The 23,283-nt window shown below is 40.1% G+C and overlaps 1 protein-coding gene across 1 annotated transcript in view; it reads left to right on the forward strand.

Annotated features, from left to right (window-relative positions):
- The window catches only part of kcnh3 (potassium voltage-gated channel, subfamily H (eag-related), member 3), a 177,258-nt gene that overhangs the window by 101,807 nt on the left and 52,168 nt on the right, over window positions 1-23,283 (forward strand). The window contains exons 2-3 of the mRNA XM_030427642.1: window positions 6,930-7,163; window positions 14,682-14,816. Coding sequence (XP_030283502.1) covers window positions 6,930-7,163; window positions 14,682-14,816 — 369 coding nt within the window. The remainder of the gene's footprint in view (window positions 1-6,929; window positions 7,164-14,681; window positions 14,817-23,283) is intronic.

Genomic DNA, 23,283 nt, shown 5'->3' on the forward strand with positions numbered 1-23,283 from the left:
TATTTAGTTCAGGTATGAAGTGTGCAGGTGGTTGTATAAGTGGGTTGCTCACTGGTAGTGACCTGGATGCACTGACTTTGTAAGGCTCATACTCCTGTAGGTGCAAAAGAGACACAATTAAATGGCAGCAAATGTACTCTTTTGTACTTTTGATGCTTGACTATTCTCTCATACATCAAGTTTTATCCCAAAAAACGTAGAGAAGGAGCTTATTTCAACCACGAGCAGTGCCTGCAGCCTTCCCCTCAGGTTGCATATGATGTCTGAACAAACTTCAGGTAGATAGGGCGGACTGCCTTTAGCTTGAGACATGAAACCCCACATCACCATGGGAAATATTGTCCCTTTAAAAAGCCCTAATAAAAGACCAGAAATACTCCAAATATGTTTTGATCTGTTGTGGATCTTTAAACCTTTTTTGTTGCATTGTAACACAACAACACGGTTTTGCTGCTTTTCATTTCTGTCTGCTCATGTTACCAGTAACTCACACCACTTAACATATATGAGCAAGGCATTTGGAAAAAAGGCAAATGCCACAGTAAAATGGTTATTTCCTGAAGTGTAACTAGAAATGGGAATATTGAACACAATAAGTCACATGATTTAGTCTTCACCAGTTGGATGTAATCACACTCTGGATGTTAGGGACCTACTGACAGCTGGACCCCGAAGCAGAGACAGGCAGGTGTGGTAGGTGCAAAAATATTTATTTTAACAAAAAGGCTCCACAAGTAAAAGCAACAAGTGTCCAGCAAGACAGGCGGGGAAACTCAACAGCAAGAAGACGCTCAGGCACGGGGCAAACTCAGGAACTCAGGCAAAGTGGCGACACAGGGCAAACTCAGGAACTCAGGCAATGAGGCAGCGAGGTATAAAGAACTGAAAAGGCACAAAAGGAAAAAATATGTCAACACTTGCTGGCAAAACCTAAGGCTGCAGCAAAAAACTCACTAGGAGAACAGGGTCAGTTCTACCGACAAGATGGAATTATCTGGCAGGGGAGAAGGGCCGAGACCAGGTGTATATATAGAGGTAGTAACAAGTGAATGGCTGCAGGTGTGCCTCGTCAGCCCCGTTGGCCAAGCCCTGCAGAGGGGGAGGAACAAAGAGGCAGGGAAAAACAGGCAGGGCAAAAACACACCAAACACAGAACCCTCACTCTGGATATTTTAAGAATGATACCAGTGATAGGAAACTCTGTGCACCTTGCAGGAACAAATGGTAATAATGCACTTCATTTTCTCCTCATCCCTTCATCATCAATGTCTCTTTTTGGTTTGTTTGTCTAAATCAAACCCTCTCCACTTCTGACTTATTGAAGATATAACAAGTGAAAACCAAAACAAGCCCTTGAACAGATTAAATTCTCAGCGTCAGGTCAGAAGCTCCAGTAAGAAAGCTGACAGATCTTGAGTTTGTCAGCCTTTGTCTGCAACTAATAACTAGATGTTTGTTGCTGTGGCATCGCAGTTTGTATGAAAGATGTTCAAAGTACATGAAGAATTCCCACTTTTTTTTACTGTAGCCGGGGCATTTACTCTCCACGAATATGAGTGATTATTTTACCATTTGTGAAGTGATAACTGAACAAAGATTCTACATGAATTCAGTTGGAGTAGTCTCAGACTTACAGTATATATGAGAAAAAAAAGAAAGGGTAAAAACAACACTGATAAGTCCGTGATTTAAATAAGTGTACAGTGATCAGCTCAGCAACCTGTTAATCATACAGGGACAGTAGCACAAATGATTACAGCACACGCACTCTCACACACACACACATACACACACACACACACACATGCAAACCAATTTGACCTCACAGAAAGTGGATAACTGTCAGACAGCAAGACATTCATTAAACTAGCTATTAATTCAGAATTGATGTAGAAAGGGGGGATGAGACAGGAAGAAGACAGCAGAGCAAGAATGAGCAGGAACTGACAGGAACAACCACAGAAGACTGAGTTGAGCCTCTATCAAACAGATGTAAGTGTTGCTGAGGGAGAGAGAGGGAATGATAGTGACAGTCAGGTAAAGACACATGGACATGGATCAGGGCATTCATTAAGGGAACATGAACTGAAAAGAGCTAACAATGACTGCTTGAACATTTTACAACAAACCTTTAGAAGGTTAGATTCTTTAGATTATATTATATATATATATATATATATATATATATATATATATATATATATATATATATATATATATATATATATATATATATATATATACATATACATATATATGTATGTATGTATATTGGATGTTTAAATCTGGAGTCTATGAGGACTTTTCTGCACCAGTAATGCTGCTGCCAGAGCTGATGGAAACATCTGTAACATGGAGCAAATAGGAGTATGCCAGAGCCAACGGCGTAGTAAGCGCGTCAACAGTGTTACTGTAATTACTGTCACTGCCAGAAGGGGGAGACAAAAGTTGAGCACTGCAGGTTCAGCTAAGCCAATCTTTAATTATTATGTTGCGGTAACACTTAATTTACCCAAGGGGATAAATGGTAATCTTGTCCGAAAGGAAAATGCATGTAGTAATCTTGACTGTTGAATTCATACGGTCACTATTACACTAGGGGACATGTTCTGTCAAGCATAATACCAATGATGGTCACTGTAGTTTGTTTGACCTGGGAAAGAAAGCCACAGTCTCCTGTGTATACCAGCAGCTTGTTACAAGTACGCAGGAAAAAGTCAAGGTGCACCAAAGAGTGAAACAAAAAAATACCAGTGAGTACTTATGTATTACAGAACTAGTCTACAGTTGCCTGAGACATTCAATTTTCACTAATATTTCACCAAAAAATCACAATCCCTCCCTAACCTTAGCACTAAAGTGCTTGTGTTGCCTACACCCACTCACAGACTGGTGTGGACACAAACCCTGGTCCTCCTTGCAACTCCAGCACACTGTATTTATTCCTTCAAAGAAATGCACTCTCAGGCAGCGATTATATTGTTCAGCACAACGTAATTATGAAAACAAATTGTTAGTAAAAAAATTCGAAGTGACGAAGTTAACTAAAGTGCATAAAGTATCTCTTTAAAAGGGGATGTAGAACGATTTAGAGCAATTTACGTGTATTGATCACTTTTTATTGGCCATATGTAAGCACATTGTAATGTCATATGAAAAATGATGGTCTCTAACTGCCTGTACAGACTGTTTAAATTATTTAATGCTTCTGGACTGTGGATTTCTTTGTGAAGGAACTGGGTTGGATTTCCTACAGTCTAAAGGAGGGCATCGCCTCAGTGCCTCTCTCTGCTCTGCTAACAGTCCGCTAACATTGCACAACACAGAATTTCCACAGAGCCTCATTAGCCTTTTTTAAATGTGAAATTATACACTTAAAATCACATCATCAAAACTGACCCAGTGCCACGGCACCGGTTTAACTTTATTCAGTAGAGATAATCCAGTATAAGTCAAAAACTTTTGTGTATTACTATTATAATGTTATTTTTGTGTAACAAATGTACCATACAACATCTCACTTTAGACAAAAGGCAAATTCTGGAAGCCTTAGGAGCGTTGAGCCTTGTGTCTCATGCCTGGCAGTATATCCAAGCACAGTGCACTGGATGATATCAGGGTTATTTCCCACAGGATTAATCGAAAGACGAAGCAAAGCAGCCAGCAGGGACTTTAGGGAAGGTGGTCTTCATGCATGTTGTTTAGTGTCTTTGTTGACATCACCGGATATCTCTGCTGCCCCCAGAGAAACTAAAAAGAGAGAAAGAGAGGAAGTGTGCTCGTGTCAGGCGTCGGGTAATTAGCTAATGAGCTGGATTGTTCTGTGCTGAGACTGACTGCTATGTGAGGCTCGCTACATACTGATGTGCAACTTGAGCAAACTTCTTTCTTTCTCACTGACTTGTCACTGATGACAAGTTCCTTTGCTCTACACTTAATTTTAAGCTGTCTTTCAAATGAGCTCAAAGCATCTCAGCCGATGAAACACACACACAAACGCACACACACACACACACACACACACACGCACACACACACACAAACACACACACGCTTAAGCACACAAACATCTATGTTCTTCTGATCACAGATTGCTTGTAAGTAAACAGAGGATCATGGCTGCCATGTTCCTGCCTGTACACGGGATTGGTACTTGAGGGAGGGCGGATGTGATATTGGCTGCATGAGTTAATGAAACCTCATGAGGTGCTGTGATGACTCTTGACAGTGTTTGCTTTACCCGATCAATTCTTGTTACTGATCTGCCGGGCTCCCTCTCTCTGGAAACCACTTCCAGCAGTCTCTCTCCTCTCTCATAGCAAGGCTGCTTTCATGTGCATCATTTTGAATCTTTTAGCAGAAAATAACTCAGTAGGTTCTTAGAGTTTTGCAGAATCCCAACAACCATGTGTTAGTCTTACTTTCAGTGTTTTGGATATTTTGGATAGTATTTGGCTTCAAGCTGCAGATAGCTGACTGGATAATTTGAGCAAATACTCATCTATACTGCTGAAACGGAATATTCCAGTGTTTAGTCGTCAGTTTTTCCCCCAGAGCTTCACTCTTGCAGGGCAACATAAGTCTGTATACCATGGTGAAATAGATTCTTAATTCATCAAAATGTTGCAATTGAGAATTAATGCAGGTGACAAGTGTCATCTTAATTATATCAGAGGTTAGCTATGTTAACTGGTCACTCTGAAAATTCAGTCATTATCTACTCATCTCCATGTTGATGGAAAAGTTTCATAGTCCACCACACATTTCTAGAGCTTCGCAGCAAAACAGTATTGCAGCGTTCTCTTCAACTACAGTAGTTGTGAACTTGTTTTAAAATGTAAAAACACAGCTCCATTAAATGGCTCCATACAGCTTGTTCAGCGTTATCCAAGTTCAGTTCAGGATGCCCCTAGATCCAATGATTTGGAAAGATGTTAGTCATACCCAGTGGTGTAGTGGGGATTTTATCACTGGGGGAACGCTCCAAAAAAAAACCCAAAAAAACCCATGTTATCTTAATTAGGTCACCCGGGTAGACCCAAGTTGCGAATGCTTGAGCCATATATCGTTGGAATTAGACGGCTCTCCTTCTCTCTCTCACACACACACAACATAAACACAGGCAAAACTGTTCAGTGTGTGTCTTTGTATCAGTGTGTTGCTATACTCGTAAAATAAATATATATAAAACTGTAACTGAAGTATTTGTGCGTGTGTGTGTGTGTGTGTGTGTGTGTGGTGTTGCTGCCTCACCAAAAACTACAACTAAGATGTTCTGTAACTGCATACATTAAGTGTTTGGTATAAGCTATGGTGATTGAGAGAGAGAGAGAGAGAGAGAGAGAGAGAGAGAGAGAGAGAGAGAGAGAGAGAGAAAGAGAGAGAGAGAGATGATAAAGGTGGAGTTCTTTTCTGCAATGATTCTGAATTCATTGAATACACATTTAACCCACATCAAATCAGTTGACTCAAAACTGCTGATAAATAAAGAATGCATATAGGTAACAATAAGTACAGTAACACCATAGCTTACCTTTTTCTTCATCAGAGTAGTGACTCTGGCCTTTGTATGTAGCTGGTCATGGGCTGATAATGGACCTGACTCCACATGCATCTCACTGGTTCCTTCTCCTGCTCTCTCTCCTCTCCTCCTGTCTCTGTCCCTTCAACCTCTTCATCTCTCTCTCCTGTCTCATACTCTGTTGAATTTTTAAAATCAAGTATCAAGTAAGTCTAAGTACACTACTGAGTCATGACCTAATATTTTAATGCCATGTTTAGTCACATTATTACTTATCCATCCAAACATCCAAATAATATTATTGATGGATAATTCATACTGTGACTGAACATGGCCTTAAAATATTCTGATTCATTGCATGTCCTTTCATTTTGTTCGCCTCGGCTACATTTGCAGTAGGTTACAGGTTAGCATCTCTATTGGCTATCTGTTGCATCAGTAGGCTAGTTCACTATTTTTCTCATTCTCTTAGCTTATTACAATTCTCACCTTTCCTCCCCATCCTCTGCCTTTCTTGCTGCAACAAATGATAACTTGGATTGATGCAGCCTCTTACCACTACGTTGCATCTTTGCTCTGATTCATTCAATTGCCATTCTAAAAATAGACCTGCAGTCACGTCGCGACCGTGTTTACTTTCGGTTTTAATGAAAAGAAACTTAAGGGGAAAAAAATACAGAGGACATGACCTCGCTGTCCTCCTAATGGTGGCCACGGCCCTGCACACACACACACACACACACGGCGCTTCTCAACACAGATTCAAAATTATGCACATTTTGGCCCCACGGCAAAAAGTGACAAATTATAGTCCTAATAATTGCATGAATGCTTGAAGTATAGACGTATGGCATTGCAAATAGGAGACGGCGCTGCTTCTCTCCTCTCTCATATAGGCACTGCCACCTCCTGCCGTTACCATGTTACTATAAATATTTTATTAATATTTGTGAACTGCAGTATGTATTATTACTTTATTCGAAGCTATACAATGGCGAAAATGATAACAGAGGCAACGTTTAAAAAAATGTATTAGACAATAAAAAAAATAAAAAATTCTCGCCAAAAAGACTGGGGGAACGCCGTTACCCCGCGTCCCCCGACCACTACACCCCTGGTCATACCCTATACAAGTGCACCCACTTCAGACAGGGTGAACTTTAGCTTATCAGCTACAGTGAAGATTTTTCTTTTCAATTCAGTTTATTCAAATCAGTTGTTTAGGAGAATGCTGCAGTGCTGTTGTCATTTTTGGTTGAACTTAAGAGCTCATATAGGTATATGTTATTCAAGTCACAAATCAGATGCTATGGAGAAAAAATCATAAATGAAATCACCTAGTTATTCGAGTTGTTTACCTTCCACAGTTGCATTGACCACTTTCTCCATTCTGTCTTCTCTCCCACAGACAGCAACTTTGTTCTGGGAAACGCCCAGGTGCAGTCGCTCTACCCCATCGTCTACTGCTCTGATGGTTTCTGTGAGCTCACTGGTTATGCTCGTGCCGAGCTCATGCAGAAGAGCTGTGCTTGTCACTTCTTGTATGGCCCAGAAACAAGTGACCGGTTAACAGCTCAGATCCAAGGAGCCCTGGATGAAAGGAAGGAGTTCAAGACTGAGTTGGTCTTCTACAAGAAGGAAGGTGAGAATGCACGAGGTATTTGTGTGTGTGTGTGTGCGTGTGTGTGTGTGTGCGTGCGTGTGTGTATGCGTGTGTGTGTGTGTGAAAAAGGCAGAGAAATATGACTATCTATCCAGATAAAACTTTATCATTAAAATACTGTCAGCTTACACTGAAAAGACCCAATTTTTGGAGCGAATGTGGGTATATGCTTGATCATTTCCAAGACGCTATGTTTCTTCCCACCCTGACAAAAACACTGACAACTGCCATCTGAATGTCTTTACCCTGGAAGGTCAGAAAGCATTTCTGTTTTCAGAAATAACATTGTATGTGTGAACAGAGCCTAAATGGTACACAAAATATGTGGTGATGTTCCATATCCTATGACACTTTTTTAAACATTAAATCATTATTCCATTTAAATCAGGAGAGACTTCTTTTTTTTCTTTATTAATTGCAATGTGCACATCAGATGAGAAATAACAGTCTTTGGTGATTAGGCCCATAATGACATCTATTATATTTTAAGAGGGAGGGTGAAGCAGTGAGCAGTATAGGAAACCCCCACCGATGGAGACTAGACACTGTTGGTGGTGATGGGATAGAAACATCAGACGGTTTGCTTGTGTGGCAATTCAGGCTGCCCATATACCACTTAGGTTTTAGGAAAACTGGCATCCAAACTAGAAATGATCCCTGCAGTGATTTAGTTGGGCTAGTCACTGAGGATTTGCATCTCATAATATTCACTTACAGGCACAGAAAGTTTCGTGGTGAATGTGAATCATTTCTGAAGTTGTGAGTCAGCCCACATGCATGCTCCTGGAAAGTTGTCTCCAAATCACGGAGCAATGCCCTTAACCTCAGCAGATCACTATGTGACTGTACTGGACAGCTTCAAGTGCAATTATGTGTAAGTGTGTAGGTGTGAACTGGCCTTCTTAAAAATTAGAATATTTGAATAAAGAGATAGCTGCATAAAGAGAAAACCATTCTAAAAAAATCATGTATTACATGAAATGCTGCTGACAATACTGTAGATTGAATGCTATGCCAGATTCCATGTGTACACCTCAGATGACTGAGGAAGTGAATGTATGTTTTACAGAGCAATTTAATGTGCAAGTCAAAAGAGCTTTTATCTCACAATGGCTACCTCATGTGTTTCACCACAAAACATCGCAACAACCAGCAAAGGAGTGCTTTTAAAAATAAGTTGAAAACACATGCAACGTCATATGAATGCCATCCATTGATGAAAGTCTGAACTCTAGTAATGTGAGTGTGCTCACTTTGAGAGGTATTCTGAAGCCTCAGAGTGAGCTGGAGGCAGAGACCTACTGAGGCAGAGATAAAGAGTGTGTACGAGAGAGAGGGAGAGCCACAGAAAACCAGAGCAATAAAAAGCCTGGAGGGGGGAGAGGGCTTTGAAAGAACAGAGAGAGAAAATCTCCATTCACTCATCCACTTGTTATAAATTATAAATAAATCATAGTTTTGAATTGTGATAAAAGGAAGGCAGATGAGCAAGAAAGTAAAGGAGCAAAGGCCCGGTTCACAAATAAAAAAATAGGAGTGAGAGTCACATATAGATGGAAGGGAGACCAAGCGAGACATGGACACGTCTGGTGATGTGAGATATAAGCCTCCAGCAAAGAGCAACAAAGGTTTCTCTCAAACACAGACAAATGACAAATTAGGAGTGTTTCATGCTCTCAAAAAGCTGACATTAGCAATTTAGCTTTTCTTCAGGGGAGCAACAAGAAAAAGAATAAACAAATGTATCCAGCTCTCTCACTCCGATCACCATAGTTCTCTCACCAAAGCCTGGGGCACGATTTTAAATTTTGATTCATGTTTTCTTCATTGCAATACATACACATTATATATTAATATCAGTATGATTCACAGGGAAGTAAATACACAGGAATTAATAAATATTACCACATCTCAGAAGGTATGGAAAATATTAAAGGAGCTGAATTTGTTCATGTTCGCAGACTCCATTTCTGAACTACCATTAGCTACTGTTGCTCTCTGTTAGAGGAGCGCAGAGAGGCACCGAGACGAGGCGGTCCAGAACAGCATGGAGTCATATCCTTTGGACTGTAGCAGTAAATCCAACCATAGTCCTTTATAAAGAAATCCACAGTCTGTCTGACATTAAACTTCAACAAATCGTCCACAGGCTTGTATAGGTAACTGAGAGCGACAGGGAAGGTCTCGTTTTTCATGTCACTATAATCGCTCACATATTGAAAATAAAAAGGTAGTTGTTGTAGCCTCTTTAAAGACTAAGGAGAAAAGTAATGTTCGAAGATTTATTGGCAGAAATGTAATATGATTTTCATAATTGCATGTTTATTAGTGTATAAAATCATTGTGTTGTCAATAAGTTAGAATGAGCCTTTTAGACCTACAGAGGAGCAGAGTCTGCCATGTTGCACCACCACAATCCTACAGTAGCCGAGGACAAACAAGCCAAACGCTTAATTTGGAGGAGCCTTTTGTGTTTTTCATGCTCTCAACAGCTGCTTTAAGAGAGGGTGAGGGAGGGGTGTTCAGTTGTTGCAAACTGCAACAACTAGATGCCACAGAATCCTAAACGCTGGATCTTAAAGAGTAAAATAGTCAGATACAAAAATGCATTCACCTGTAACTGTATTGTAATAAATATTTTTAGGTAATAAGTGGTATACAGTGGTCATGATGTTACAACTGTTTTGTTTATAATAGTAAATATTCTAGAGAAGAGACAGGTCTGGGGCCTTAACCTCAGCATCGGTCTGATAAGAGGCGAAAATTAGCTGCAACAGCTGCAAGTGACACCAATGAAAACTGCAGAGTCATCACTTGAATACTGATGGCACACATTCACATTTAAGACAAAAGCCAGATGGCAGTAGGTGGTAGTGGGGTTTTGTGTCGCTTGTCCATAATAGCCTATGGCACTCCCACAGAGGCAGTTTGATGACCTGTCCTAGTAACCAGCATAGCTCCTCCCAACTTTAAACTGGATGGAGCAGCCAGAGTAATTCTTACAGTAGCTTTTGAAATGATAAATGTCACTTAATTACCATTTGTGTTATTTCAGCAGAACAAATCCCTGTTATAACCCTCTCTCAGTAACAATGTCAGTTAAATTGCTGCTGCAATCAAATAATGATAAGTGATGCATTTTAATGACAGCCTTTCATTCTCTATCCTCACACTTGGCTCATGGTTATGAATGAATAGACAGAACAGGATACTGTACGTGCTGTCTAAACTGCTATTGTTTCCCATCATGTTCCGGTCAAACAGGGACAAAATCAGCCTGAGTATGGTTGATGTTTTTATTGAAGCAGCCCTCCCACTTGTTTAAATTCATTATTCACATTCATGATCCCCCATCGGGAAATTGTCTTGGAGTTGCAGGGAACAGTATGTAATGTGCCAAATGCAGCCCACAAAGTCACGAGTCAGAGATTACATGTAACAGAAAACCAAAACAGCTTGTTTTCACCTGATTTCATGCATTCATGTAGCAGCCAGCAGACGTTACTACTCATGTCAGATAACCTTTCTGAAAGGACAGAGCTGGTGATATTCAAATTTTTCCCTGACTGTTAACACATCATTTGAAAAGACCAATAACGAGCAATGAATTGATTCTAGTAGTAGTAGAAGTACTGCCCGCATAGCAGCAGTTGGAAACATGTTCTTTTTCTGTGCAATAGACTTTACTGTTGTTTAGTAAATGTTAAAAAGACATCAGAGAACCACACTATTTCACTGGGTGACATGTTCCTTTTCACACACACTGTGGTTTATTTTGGCTCAATCCAGTTTACATTATCCTCACAAGTTCATCAAATGTAAATTCATCTGCAGCTGAAAATAGTCCTCAACAAATGCTCTATATACTCTCTTTGAGCAACATGACAGTAAAGCAGTCAAACCTATAGTGTCCAGCTGTTTTAGGAAAGAAAGATTTTTGAAAAGAATAAAAGTGTTTTTAAACATTTTTATCAACCATCATCCAAATTGTTAAGAATTGGGCTGAGTACAAAGGCACTGACATTAACATTGTTGAATTTGTTCGTTTTATGTTGTTTTTTTCATGGGATTTGCTCATAATAAAAGAGAAAAACAGACAAATGAGTTATATTATAACATCAAACTGGTGTGAAAATGTTTTCAGTTACATCTTATCTACTGATTAATTTACTAAAAGTGGATCCAAGCTTGAAGCTTAGCTGAACATCTAGTGGTTTAACTGTTCTGCCAGGCCCTGTGACATCACTGCTGAGTGTTACAGGTTACAGGTACAGCAAAGCTTCTTTTTGCCCGCACCCAACCGCTCTCATTAGTGATGCCAGATTTCAACAAGAGAGCTGCTTTTCAGCCTGGTGTTTATCTTTAAAACCAGTTGATGAGGTGCATAATAGTTTTGTATGCTATTTAATTTGTTTTTCTACCAACAAATTAAACATAGCTTCATTAACACTCATCACTACAGACTCCTCTTAGCAATATCACCTCAATAGCGGAGGGGTCAAATGATGCTGAAGTTCAGCATTGGTAACAAATGTGAGGTGCATTGGCAAGTCAGTGAGAAGAATCTCGTATAGCAAAGGTGGACTTGTTTTCTGCAGTTTTCTAGTTAACAGTTGAAACTTGTGGACTTGTGGAGCTTGATTGTGAATCCGTACTTCCTGCATTCTCTCCACACTGTGCCTACTCACATGAGGATCTAGTGAATTCTGAGGATATAGTTAGGAAAAGCAGCTTTTCATCCAAGCTGAGTCACTGCATATGAATCCAGTCTAATTAGAGCTGCAGGCACATGGTACTCCTGAATGTAATTAATGAATGGTCACACATGGAAAAGTTCTGTGAATATAACATCCTCTCTAGTGGTCATATGCAAATGATTTCTTCATGAATGATTTTAGCAACAGTATCGCTGAAACACACATCTTTGAGGACACAAAAAAATACTCAAAATACTCTAATACAAAATAATATATTGTTATACAAACCATGTGATCGTGAAGGGATTGTTATTGACATTGTGAAAAAAAGTCACTTCATCAAATCAAATCAATTCCAATTACTTTACAGTCTGTACATTAAGCGACATCCTCTGTCCTTACCCTTGATTTTGAGTGAGGAAAAACTTGCCAAATTGAGAAAATGATTGAAGAAAGCTCAGGAAAAGCCACAGAGGAGGGATCCTTCTCAAGGGAGGCAATAGATGTCCCATGTACGGAACATAATCATAGTTTAAAAACGTCAGTTGCAGAATATGTGATGCATAGAAACAATATAAAGAATATGTGAAGAGTTTGGATCATGGACGACTGGGCTGGCCAAGTGTTTGATCACCTCATTTACAGTCAAAGTGTTCTGAGGGCTTCTTAAGAACTGTCTTACTCACATATATTGATCAGGCATAACATTAAGACCACTGACAGGGGAAGTGAATGACACTGATTATTTCTTCATTATGGCATCTGTTAGTGGGTGGGATGTATTATGCAGCAAGTGAACATGTTGTCCTCAAAGTTGATGTGTTGGAAGCAGGAAAGTGTAAAGATTTGAGCGGGTTTGACAAGGGCCACACTGTGATGGCTCAACGACTGGGTCAGAGCATCTCCGAAACTGCAGCTCTTGTGGGGTGTTCCCAGTCTGCAGTGGTCAGTATTATCAAAAGTAGTCCAAGGAAGGAACAGTGGTGAACCAGTGACGGGGTCATGGGTAGCCAAGGCTCATTGACGCATGTGAGGAGCAAAGGCTGGCCTGTGCGGCTCGATCCAACAGACGAGCCACTGTTGCTCAAATTGCTGAAGAAGTTAATGCTGGTTCTGATAGAAAGGTGTCAGAATACACAGTGCACAAAGTTTGTTGCAGATGGGGCTGCAGAGCAGCAGACCAGTCAGGGTGCCCATGCTGACCCCTGTCCACCACCGAAAGCGCCAACAATCACATTTTCTTTTACATCACCTGGATGGCCAGGTGCGTGTGCGTCACTTATCTGGGGAACACATGGCACCAGGATGCACTATGGGAAGAAAGCAAGCCAGCTGAGACAGTGTGATGCTTTGGGCAATGTTCTGCTGGGAAACCTTCGGTCCTGCCATCCATGTGGATGTTACTTTGACACGTACCACCTACCTATGCATTGTTAGGTAGGAGGATAATGTGCCGTGCCACAAAGCAAAAATGGTCCAGGAATGGTTTGAGGAGCAAAAGAACGAGTTTGAGGTGTTGACTTAGCCTCCGAATTCCCCAGATCTCAATCCAATCGGGCATCTGTGGGATGTGCTGGACAAACAAGTCTGATCCATGGAGAACCCACCTTACAACTTACAGGACTTAAAGGATCTGCTGCTAACATCTGGGTGCCAGATACCACAGCACACCTTCAGGGGTCTAGTGGAGTCCATGCCTTGACAGGTCAGGACTGTTTTGGCAGCAAAAGGAAGACCAACACAATATTAGGCAGGTGGTCATAGATGTTATGCCTGATCGGTGTATACCTTTCATACGGGCTCTCTTTCTCCAAAGTGTATAGCAAACAATCATCACTGTCAGTCTAAATGACATTTCACAAAAAACAACATCCGTGATTATGTTTGTGAAATGTTGCTGTGAATTCATGCTCAGGGCCACACATGAGAACATGGTGGGGGTGAGAGAGCAACTAATGTTAGATTAGTATTTAGGTTTTTAATTACTGTTGCTGACATACATACTGGCACTATCTTGACTAAAGGAACATCAAGTGAGCTTACAGAACATAAGGTGACATTACAGACACACATTAGTTAGTCGAGTTGGATGGACATTTTATTAACATAGTTCAATTAATTTACTAAAATACAACATGTTATGAAGACTCCGAGGCTTCATGGACCTGCAATGTATAACTCTGGTTGGTAGGCTGTGATTGGACAGTTGATGTTCGAGGGGGATATTGGCTTGGTCAGAAGAACCCCATGCCAAATCATGAAGCTATACTGAGGAGCAGCAGTGCTTTGAGCTAAATGCTTTTGTCAGTGTGATACCCACACATACCCACTGTGACATGCTGGTATTAAGCAGGTATGACGATTGCAACATTCACTATCGTAGTTTAGCGTTTTAGCAAGCTAACATTTGCTAAATAGCAGTTGTTATTATTATGGCTGGGGCTCATGTGAGTGTCAATAATTCTGAAGGGATTTTGTCATCAACCAAAATATTTGACAAATTGTCAAAGAGGACTGAGGAAAAGCAGCCAATTAAAACATGACACAAACAAGTGTTCACCAAATTGTTGATATAAAAGTCTGTGGATTATTCACATTTGATATTATTTCACATTATATTATTTCATCATTGGATAATATTTACATTGTTCAATGTAGATTAACAAACATTTGGAGTTGTGCTGAGAAATAAGTTCTTATCCTGATGTCGTGATAAATTATAGCAGTACATCATACGTTATGTCCATTTGGCTGGGGAGAATGCATTGACTGTGTATGTTTGCATTTGTGTTCTGTCCAGGTACACAGTTCTGGTGTCTTCTGGACATTGTACCCATTAAAAATGAAAAGAGTGAGGTGGTTCTGTTCCTCGTGTCCCACAAAGACATCACTGACAAGAAGAAGGACCAGGATCCTGAGCAAGGACCTGAGACAGGTGAGTTTATATTAATAACACTTGCTTACAGTTCTGGTAATGGATGTAATGGTGAACATGTCCTCAAACACCTTAAACATTGACTTGTGTCTGGAACCCCCCCCCCCCCAAAAAAAGCACATAAAGAAGATATATATTGTTATTTATCTCCTGTCCCGGTGTTACCTGTTCTGTATCTTTGTTCCTCATTTGACATTGTAATCTTAAAAATGCCCATCTGAAGTTCATAATGCAATATTCTGCATCTGTAATGTACTAATAGGTATGGTGGAAAATTGAAAAACACACATATGATGAGGTTATGGATACTACGTGTTCTGATGTAACTCATCATACCATCTTTATATTTGCATGTTATTCTGAAGCTGATTAAAATGCAAAAAATAAATAAAACTCAATCTTCCATGACAACTCTGTCATCTTGGCAGGAACCTCTCAGTTGTGCCTCTGCAGTTATTATGATTTCAAACAAACAGCAATTAAGCATCAATTACTAATTTTCATCTGTTTTTTATCCTGCCTCTTTTCCCCAGTGTAAACCTCACCCTGATTAAATAAATGTCTGTCAATTTGAATATTGCATTAATATTAATGACTGCTTCTATTAAACGCACATGGTGAACCATAAACATTCTGTCAGCAGTGACACAGCTTGCTACCCAATATGATAATACAGATAGTTGAAATTGAAATTACCAGGCAGTATCTGTGATTTAATTAGAGGCAGTCAGAAATTATTGGTTGGCAGGGAGTATGCAGACGTCACTGACAGCTTTCTTACACAATTACTGACACGAAGAAATGAAAATACATCGTGTAAACGGATTGATATAATCTTATGTCCAAGAAAACTATTCAAAAATCAGAGTGAGACTGTCCTCCCAAGAATGATAGCATAGTCATTTTGAAAACTGCCACTGAACTTCCAGATGACAGAGTTCTCTAACAGCCATCATAGTTAAGATGGGATCAGTGGAGGAACTCTCCAATTTGTGTTTTTTTTTTTTTTTTTTTTTTTGGGGGGGGGGGGGGGGCTTGTTTCTTTTGTTTGCCACATTTGAAAATGGTTAGATGTAGTTCTGTGATCAACCATTTCCTGCCAACAGGTGTGTCACATTAAACATTAAAACACTTTTATATGTCATGCTTGCAGACACAGACACACAAGGTATTTTGTCTTTAAAAAAAAAGATAATCTGTATACCTTGAAGGTGTAGAACTTACCCTTTAAAAATATGAACTTGCGGGGGTTGGTCACGTGATCCGGATCAAGATGGACGCTTGAGACTTTTTCTTCGCTCCAGGCTTCAAATAAATCCTTAACTTTCTCCAAGTAAACTCAATAACATCAGCCAGATTGTACTTCAGAGATTCCTAGACTGCAGCGAGATAAGGACTTTACTATCTTTTCACCGTCGGGTTCTGCCGTTAAGAAAAAAACTGTTCAACAAGCGGCCTCACGTGTCCTGAGCGAGGCTAACCGAGGTGATGCTAACACCTCAGAGCTAACGCTATCTGACCAAGCAACTATGGAGCAGATCTTGGCTGAAATAAAGTCTGTGGCCTCCCGGGTGTCGGTGAACGACATGGATGAACCTGCACCTGCATAGCCGCCATGGAAAAAACAGTGAAGCAGCTGCAGCTGAAAATCGACGACTTAGAAAACCGTGGCCGACGTAAAAACGGAGGGCAACACTCCTCTTGCAGATTTTGTCCAGACAACATTACCGACTTTGGTCGGCCTGCCTGCTGACTATCCCCCGCTGGAGATTGAGCGTGCCCACCGAGCCCTGGCTCCGGCTCCGGCTCCAGACAAGCCCCCGAGAAGCGTCTTAGTGCGGTTTGTACGATATTCTCAAAGAGAGGCTGTGCTCAGAGCAGCGATGAAGAAACGCGACGTCCATCATGGCGGCTCCCAGTTACGGTTCTACCCTGACCTGTCCGCTGTCCGGCTCGTTAACATGAACGATGGGAACCGAGTCGCAGCTGGGAACCGTTCTTTTTTTGTTTTTTTTATATCACTGTGTGCGCCTCCTTTGCGCTTCCCCTGAGTCAGTGCCTGCTGCGAGTGAGACAGAGAAGTTACATGGGGAGGAGCGCAGCCCAGCTGCACGGTGCTTATTAGATATGCAAATGTAGCATGACACCACCTGAGTTGTGCACGCTGCCTTTGCGTAAAAAAATAAAAGAAATAAAAAAAATAAAAAAACAGAAACACGTGACTGCCCTGCCTTGGAGAGTCCATTGCAGAGTTTATATTAGTAGTAATAGTGGGCTTTATGTTCATATTTTCCTCTTATTTATTCTAGTTTTATCTATTTTTCTAATACTTGAAACATTTTATGTAATTGAAGTACCATGTTGCAAGTTGTTTTCTAAGTTTTTCGAACAAAAATAATAACTGTATAGAATTTGCACTGATGCTCAGGTATAGGCTGCTATTCACCCAAGGACAGTTCAGGAGTCCTCCTCAGGGTTTAACTTTTTTTTACAAAGCAGCAAAATGCACCCCAGGACAGTCCACCAGTATATGCAGATTTTATATTAATAGTAATAGTGAGCTGTATGTAAATATTTTCCTCTTATTTGTTGTAGTTTTATCTATTTTTCTAATACTTGAAGTATTTTTTTGTAAAATGTTTTTTTGTTTTTCTATCAAAATATTCTTGTGTGAAATGTTTAATCTTATGATAAGTCTTTATTAAAGTAGTGCAAAATTGTGTGGAAATGTTTGCACTAAAAGCTGTTTTGCACGGAAATTCATTGTAGCCTGCATTGTTTTTTAATGTTTATTTGTAAGTGTTAGGTCACAGTGTTGCATGAATAACAAGTCATGGTAGCTTTACACATATACAAACAATTTGTACAAAGGGTAAATCCAAAATAGTGATGTCACTGTCAAAGCAGAGTGATATGACGCAACCTTGTGGAATATTTACAATGAATCCAGATCAGACTTTAAAATCTAGTCCACACATGTCAAATGAGGTTATAATCAATATTTCAGAATAATTCAAACTCAGATATTGGTGGGATATCTCATTTTGTATTATTTTGTTCCAAATCTCACCCCATCATACCTCCCTGTGACTATTTCCAAGATAAAAATGAGTTGCCACCAGGCTGGCTTCTTAAAACTTTATGAATATAAAAATCAGTCAGATGAGCCAGTTTTTTGAACGGCTCTTTGAAAGGAACGGCTCACCAAGATCCGGCTCCCCTCAAAGAGCCATAAATCTCATCTCTACTTCGAAGGCGGCGAGAGTTTGACACCGTGGGGAAAGCACTGGCTCATCATAATAAATATCGTGGATTTGTCTACCCAGCGCGCCTCGGGTGTCTCCACGAAGGTCAAATCCGCCTTTTGACACCCTCATATGCACACTGAGCCCCCATTGAACAATGTGCACTCTTTTGTGACCACCACATGGACTCTGAGAGAACAGTTTATACAAGGGTGCCAATTTAATTTGTAGCTCTCTCCCTTGGAAATAGGGTGATTTTAGTTTCCTCTTCGGAATGCATATGCCATATGACTATGCTTAGAATGCCCAGTGACTTCTTTTAGGGCAGTTTTTTCCTGCCATTTGGGGACAGGATTGGGGTGGGTAAGCGATGCTGCTTAAATTTTGTGTGCTTTAGTTTCTTTTTGCTAGATGACCGGAGTCCAGGTTCACTCTTTTCTATAATTGCTTTTACCCTGATTAATTCCTCTACACTCAGTACCTGTTACTCAATTACTTTCCAGCTTTGTGGCTCTTATGTCTGCTTCACTTAAACTCACTACTTGGAACCTTCAAGGATTGGGCCATGTAATTAAGAGGAAGAAGATTTAAACATATTTGAAAAAACAAAAATCTGACATAGAAGTACTGCAGGAAACAAGGCTATCTGATACAGAACATCTGAAACTCAAAAGGGACTGGGCAGGCAAAATTTACTTTTCCTCCCATTCACAGAATAAGAAAGGCACAGCTATTCTCATAAATAAGAACCTTCCTTTCATCTTGGAACACGAAGAAAAAGATTCAGAAGGGAGATTTATATTGATTACGGGTTCGATCCTTGAACAACATATAACTATCCTCAATATTTATGCCCCAAATAATGATTCACCCCAGTTTATGTCACAAATGATTTTGATGTTTAACCATCATTGCAATGGCCTGGGCTTTTTAGCTGGCGACTTTAACATCCCTAAAACTCCCACTTGGAGATTCAACACGTCATTTTTGAATAGCGACTCTTTTTGCACCTTTGTCAGGAACAAACTATCGCAATTTTGGCTCGATAATAAAAGCTCTCCGGTGTCCTCTGCCACAATTTGGGACGCGGCTAAGGCCACTTTACGTGGACGTGGACACATCTCCTTTAGTTCTCATCAGAAAAAAGCCTTAGAGGTAAACAGAAAAAACCTTGAAAAAGAAGTGATTAGGCTGGATCAAAAACATAAACAGTCACCCACACCAGCAAACTTAAAGGTGCTAGTGGCTGCTAAGACTGAACTTAATATGGATCATACTCGTCATGTCCAGAAACTATAACTTTACACTAAACAGAAATATTATGAATTTGGTAATAAGTCTAGTCGCCTGCTTGCCCACCAACTGAAAAATCAAAATAATGATCGCTCAATTACCATGATAAGAACATAGAATGGGGATGTCACATGTGATCCAGTGATTGTCAATAGCACTTTCCGGGATTTTTATAAATCCCTGTATAGTGCAGAGGAAGCCGTCGCCGCTGCTATCGCTTCACATCTGAACAATATTCCTTTGCCTACCATTGGGGAGGAGGATCGCTCCAGCTTAGACGCTGCATTCACACAGTCTATGCCAAATGGGAAGTGTCCAGGCCCAGATGGGTTTCCATTGGAATTTTTAAAGAAATTCTGGCCAGAGATCCACCCAATTTTTATGCCTGCCATTAATGGTATTTTAAGAGACGGCATACCCCCCTCCTGGAGATATGCTTCCATTAGCTTACTTTTAAAAAAAGACATAAACCCTTTGGATTGTTCATCATTTAGGCCTATTAGTCTCCTCAACGTGGATTACAAAATTGTTGCAAAGACACTGGCTCGGAGATTGGAAAAGATCCTTATTTTTTTTTTTTTTTAATTTATATTTTATTTGACAGGGACAGTGCATATTAATAAACATTTCTGTAAATATACCAGATTTAGCCAGAAGGCTAGATTTCATCCGCAGTCCCTGGCCAGATGTAACAATAGGCTCCCTAAACGACAAATAACACGAAGGGTTTAAAAAAACAACACATTAACTAAGATAAGAACAACACTTTCTGATAAAACATTAATCATAACCACATATCCTGTAAGTATTCAGTAGTTCACGGCATAAAATACATAAAGCATGCAGGACAAATTTCAGTCAGTATCAGACAAATTCAAATAAAGGTAAATAGATGGAGAATACAGAGAGGCATGCGCATCACATACAGGCAGTAGCCCACCAGAGCAGACAGTACATGCACACAGCACAACATACAGCAACATTGCATAAAAACAAAAACAAAAAAGAAAACAACAACATGTCTATCAGTCATAAACGAACAAAAACAAAACAAAACAAACAAACAAACAAAAAAAACTAACCAAACAAACAAAAGAAAAAAAAAAAAACAGCACATAAGAACAAACTACATGGACGACCTAAGCAAGCAGGACAAAATCACAGACACACTGACACAAGAAGGCAACAGCAGGGGGATCAGGTTCAGTGCTGGCAGGTCATATTATCAGTAAACCACTGTTTCAGATTGGAACTAAAGGACCGATACGTGTTTAGATCTCTGATACATGTTGGGATGTTGTTCCATTCTCGTGAGGCTGTGACAGAGAAGGCTGACTGACTAAAGGCACTTTTCCTAGACGGAATAATGCAGTCCCCCCTTGTGGCTCCTCTTGTTAACCGACATGGATTTGTTCTGATGTTAACAAATTCTCTGAGTGGAGGAGTGGACAAGCCATGTATGATTTTGTAGAAAAGACATGCGTTTTTGTGCTTAATCATGTTTTCCCAACTCAATAGATTGTATTTTGTTAAAATTGCACAGTGGTGGAATTGCCTTGTCCAGAACTTTAAGTGTTTGTTTATACAAAGACTGTAGTGGTTTTAGTGTTGTGTGATTAGCCTGAGACCAGCTCGTCAAACAGTAGGTCATGTGAGAGAGTTTTTATTGATTGCATGTACATCGTGGCTGCCTGGGTGGACATGGAGTTTCATGTGCCCTGAAATTAAAGTTGGAGTCTAGAATAATGCCAAGGTATTTAAATTCTTTAACAATTTCTAGTTTTTCTCCTGACACAAGAACATCTGGGTTTTCACTAGAGTCATTGGTTTTGGAGAAGAACATACATACAGTTTTAGATACATTTAGTTGGAGACAGCACTGGTTTAGCCATGCTGTAATTTTCACCATAGCATTTGTGAGTTTGACAGCAACTTCGGTTTTTGTCAATCTATGTACATACGGCACAGTGTCATCAGCATACATTTCAATGTGAGCCTCTGGACACACAGACGGCAAGTCATTTATATACAAACAACATAAAAGTGGGCCCAGTATGGATCCCTGCGGGACACCAGTGGACAAGGAGAGGGTGTCAGATTGTTGGTTATTTATTTGTACAGTTTGAGTTCGGTTTGAAAGGTACGATTCAACCCATTTAAGTGCATCAGCAGAAAAATTAAAAGTGGATAACTTGGATAAAAGAACCCTGTGATTCACCGTGTCAAATGCTTTGCAGAGGTCCAGGAAGACTTCACCAACAACGCCACGCTTATCTAGCAGTGGTTTAATTTTTTCAATGAAGAAACAGTTAGCTGTCTCAGTTGAGTGGTTGGATCTGAAGCCAAATTGCATTGGATGAAGGGTGAACAAGCTGTTATTCAGGTAGTGTGTGATTTGCTCAGCTACACACTTCTCTGCAACTTTAGACATTATAGGGAGGATGCTGATGGATCTATAGTTACAGGTGGAATGATGATCACCGGATTTGAAAATTGGCTTGACAATTGCAGATTTCCACAAACTCGGAAACTGCCCTTGTGATATTTAGAGGTTAACAATTTTAGTGATGGGACTGGCTAATGATGAACCGATATCTTTGAGCATGGTTGAGTCCATACCAAATACATCTTTTGCTTTTGAGGGTTTGAGAGATCGAATAATGCCTGTGATTTTTGTTTCTGAGACAGTGTTAATACTGAAAGCTGGCTCCAGTGTGTTTACTGAGCATACATTAACATGAACAGTAGAGAAGCTCTTTGCAATAGTTGCTACAGAATCAACAAAGTGACGATTAAGAGCTACTGCTACTTCGGCTGGGTCTTTAGTCAGCTTTCCATTCAAGTCAAGTTCATTGACCTTCCTGCATTGTGATGTTGTCCCATGAGTTTTTTTAACTGAGTCCATATTATTTTAGGATTACCCTGTGCCTCACTAATTATAGTAATAAAGAAATCAGCCCTAGCTTTCCTCAGTCCTGTTATCACTTTATTTCTTAAAATGGCAAAGTGATATTTGTCATGATACAATTTTGTTCTAGTGGCCCTTTTTAATGCAAGATCACGTTCTTTCATTAGTTTTAAAATGTCTGGATTTATCCAGGGAAGACTGTTCTCCTTATTCCGACACTTAATGCTACGGGAAAATTCTGTGACAATACTCTGAACTTTGCTTGAAAATATTTGACTGCCCTCACTCAGGTCTCTCTAATAGCAGATCATTCCATCATCCTTCCGAAAAATAAACGCAGATCAGGCAGGGTTTGTAAAATCTAGATATGGCACAGACAATGTACGCCGTGCTCTTAATATTGTTCAGTATCTTAGCACCCACAAAAACCCAGCGCTGATAGTCTCCCTTGATGCCGAAAAGACCTTTGACCGAGTGGAATGGTCTTTTTTGTTTCTGGTATTAGAAAAATACCAGAGCTCTAACTTCATTAATATGATTAAAACCTTCTACTCAGACCCAATAGCCACAGTTAATACTAACGGCCTGTTGTCTGATGGCTTCCCGGTGCGCAGGGGCTGCTGACAGGGGTGCCCCTTATCACCTTTATTGTTTATATTGTTTATTGAACCTTTGGCCGAGGTCATCAGAATTAACCCTGATATATCTGGAGTTAGGGTGGGTGAAGAAAAACACATTATTTCCTTATTTGCAGACGATGTCTTTTTATATCTCAATAATCCTGAGAAATCAATTCCGGCAGTTCTGATATCTTGAGTAGAACTGGATTTGGCCCCAGTAAGCCCCGCAACCCCTCAGGGGGATAAAAAGCGGCAACATCCCACAACCCTCACGGAAAAGCGGAAAAGAAAACTAACTAACTAACTAACAGTTCTGAAATCTATAGCCACATTCAGTGCCCTGTCGGGTTATAAGAGTAACTTAAGGAAGTCGGTCGCTACGTCTTTTAATATCCCCCAGG

This window comes from Sparus aurata, chromosome 9 (genome assembly GCF_900880675.1).
Source record: "Sparus aurata chromosome 9, fSpaAur1.1, whole genome shotgun sequence".
Lineage (NCBI taxonomy): Eukaryota > Metazoa > Chordata > Actinopteri > Spariformes > Sparidae > Sparus > Sparus aurata.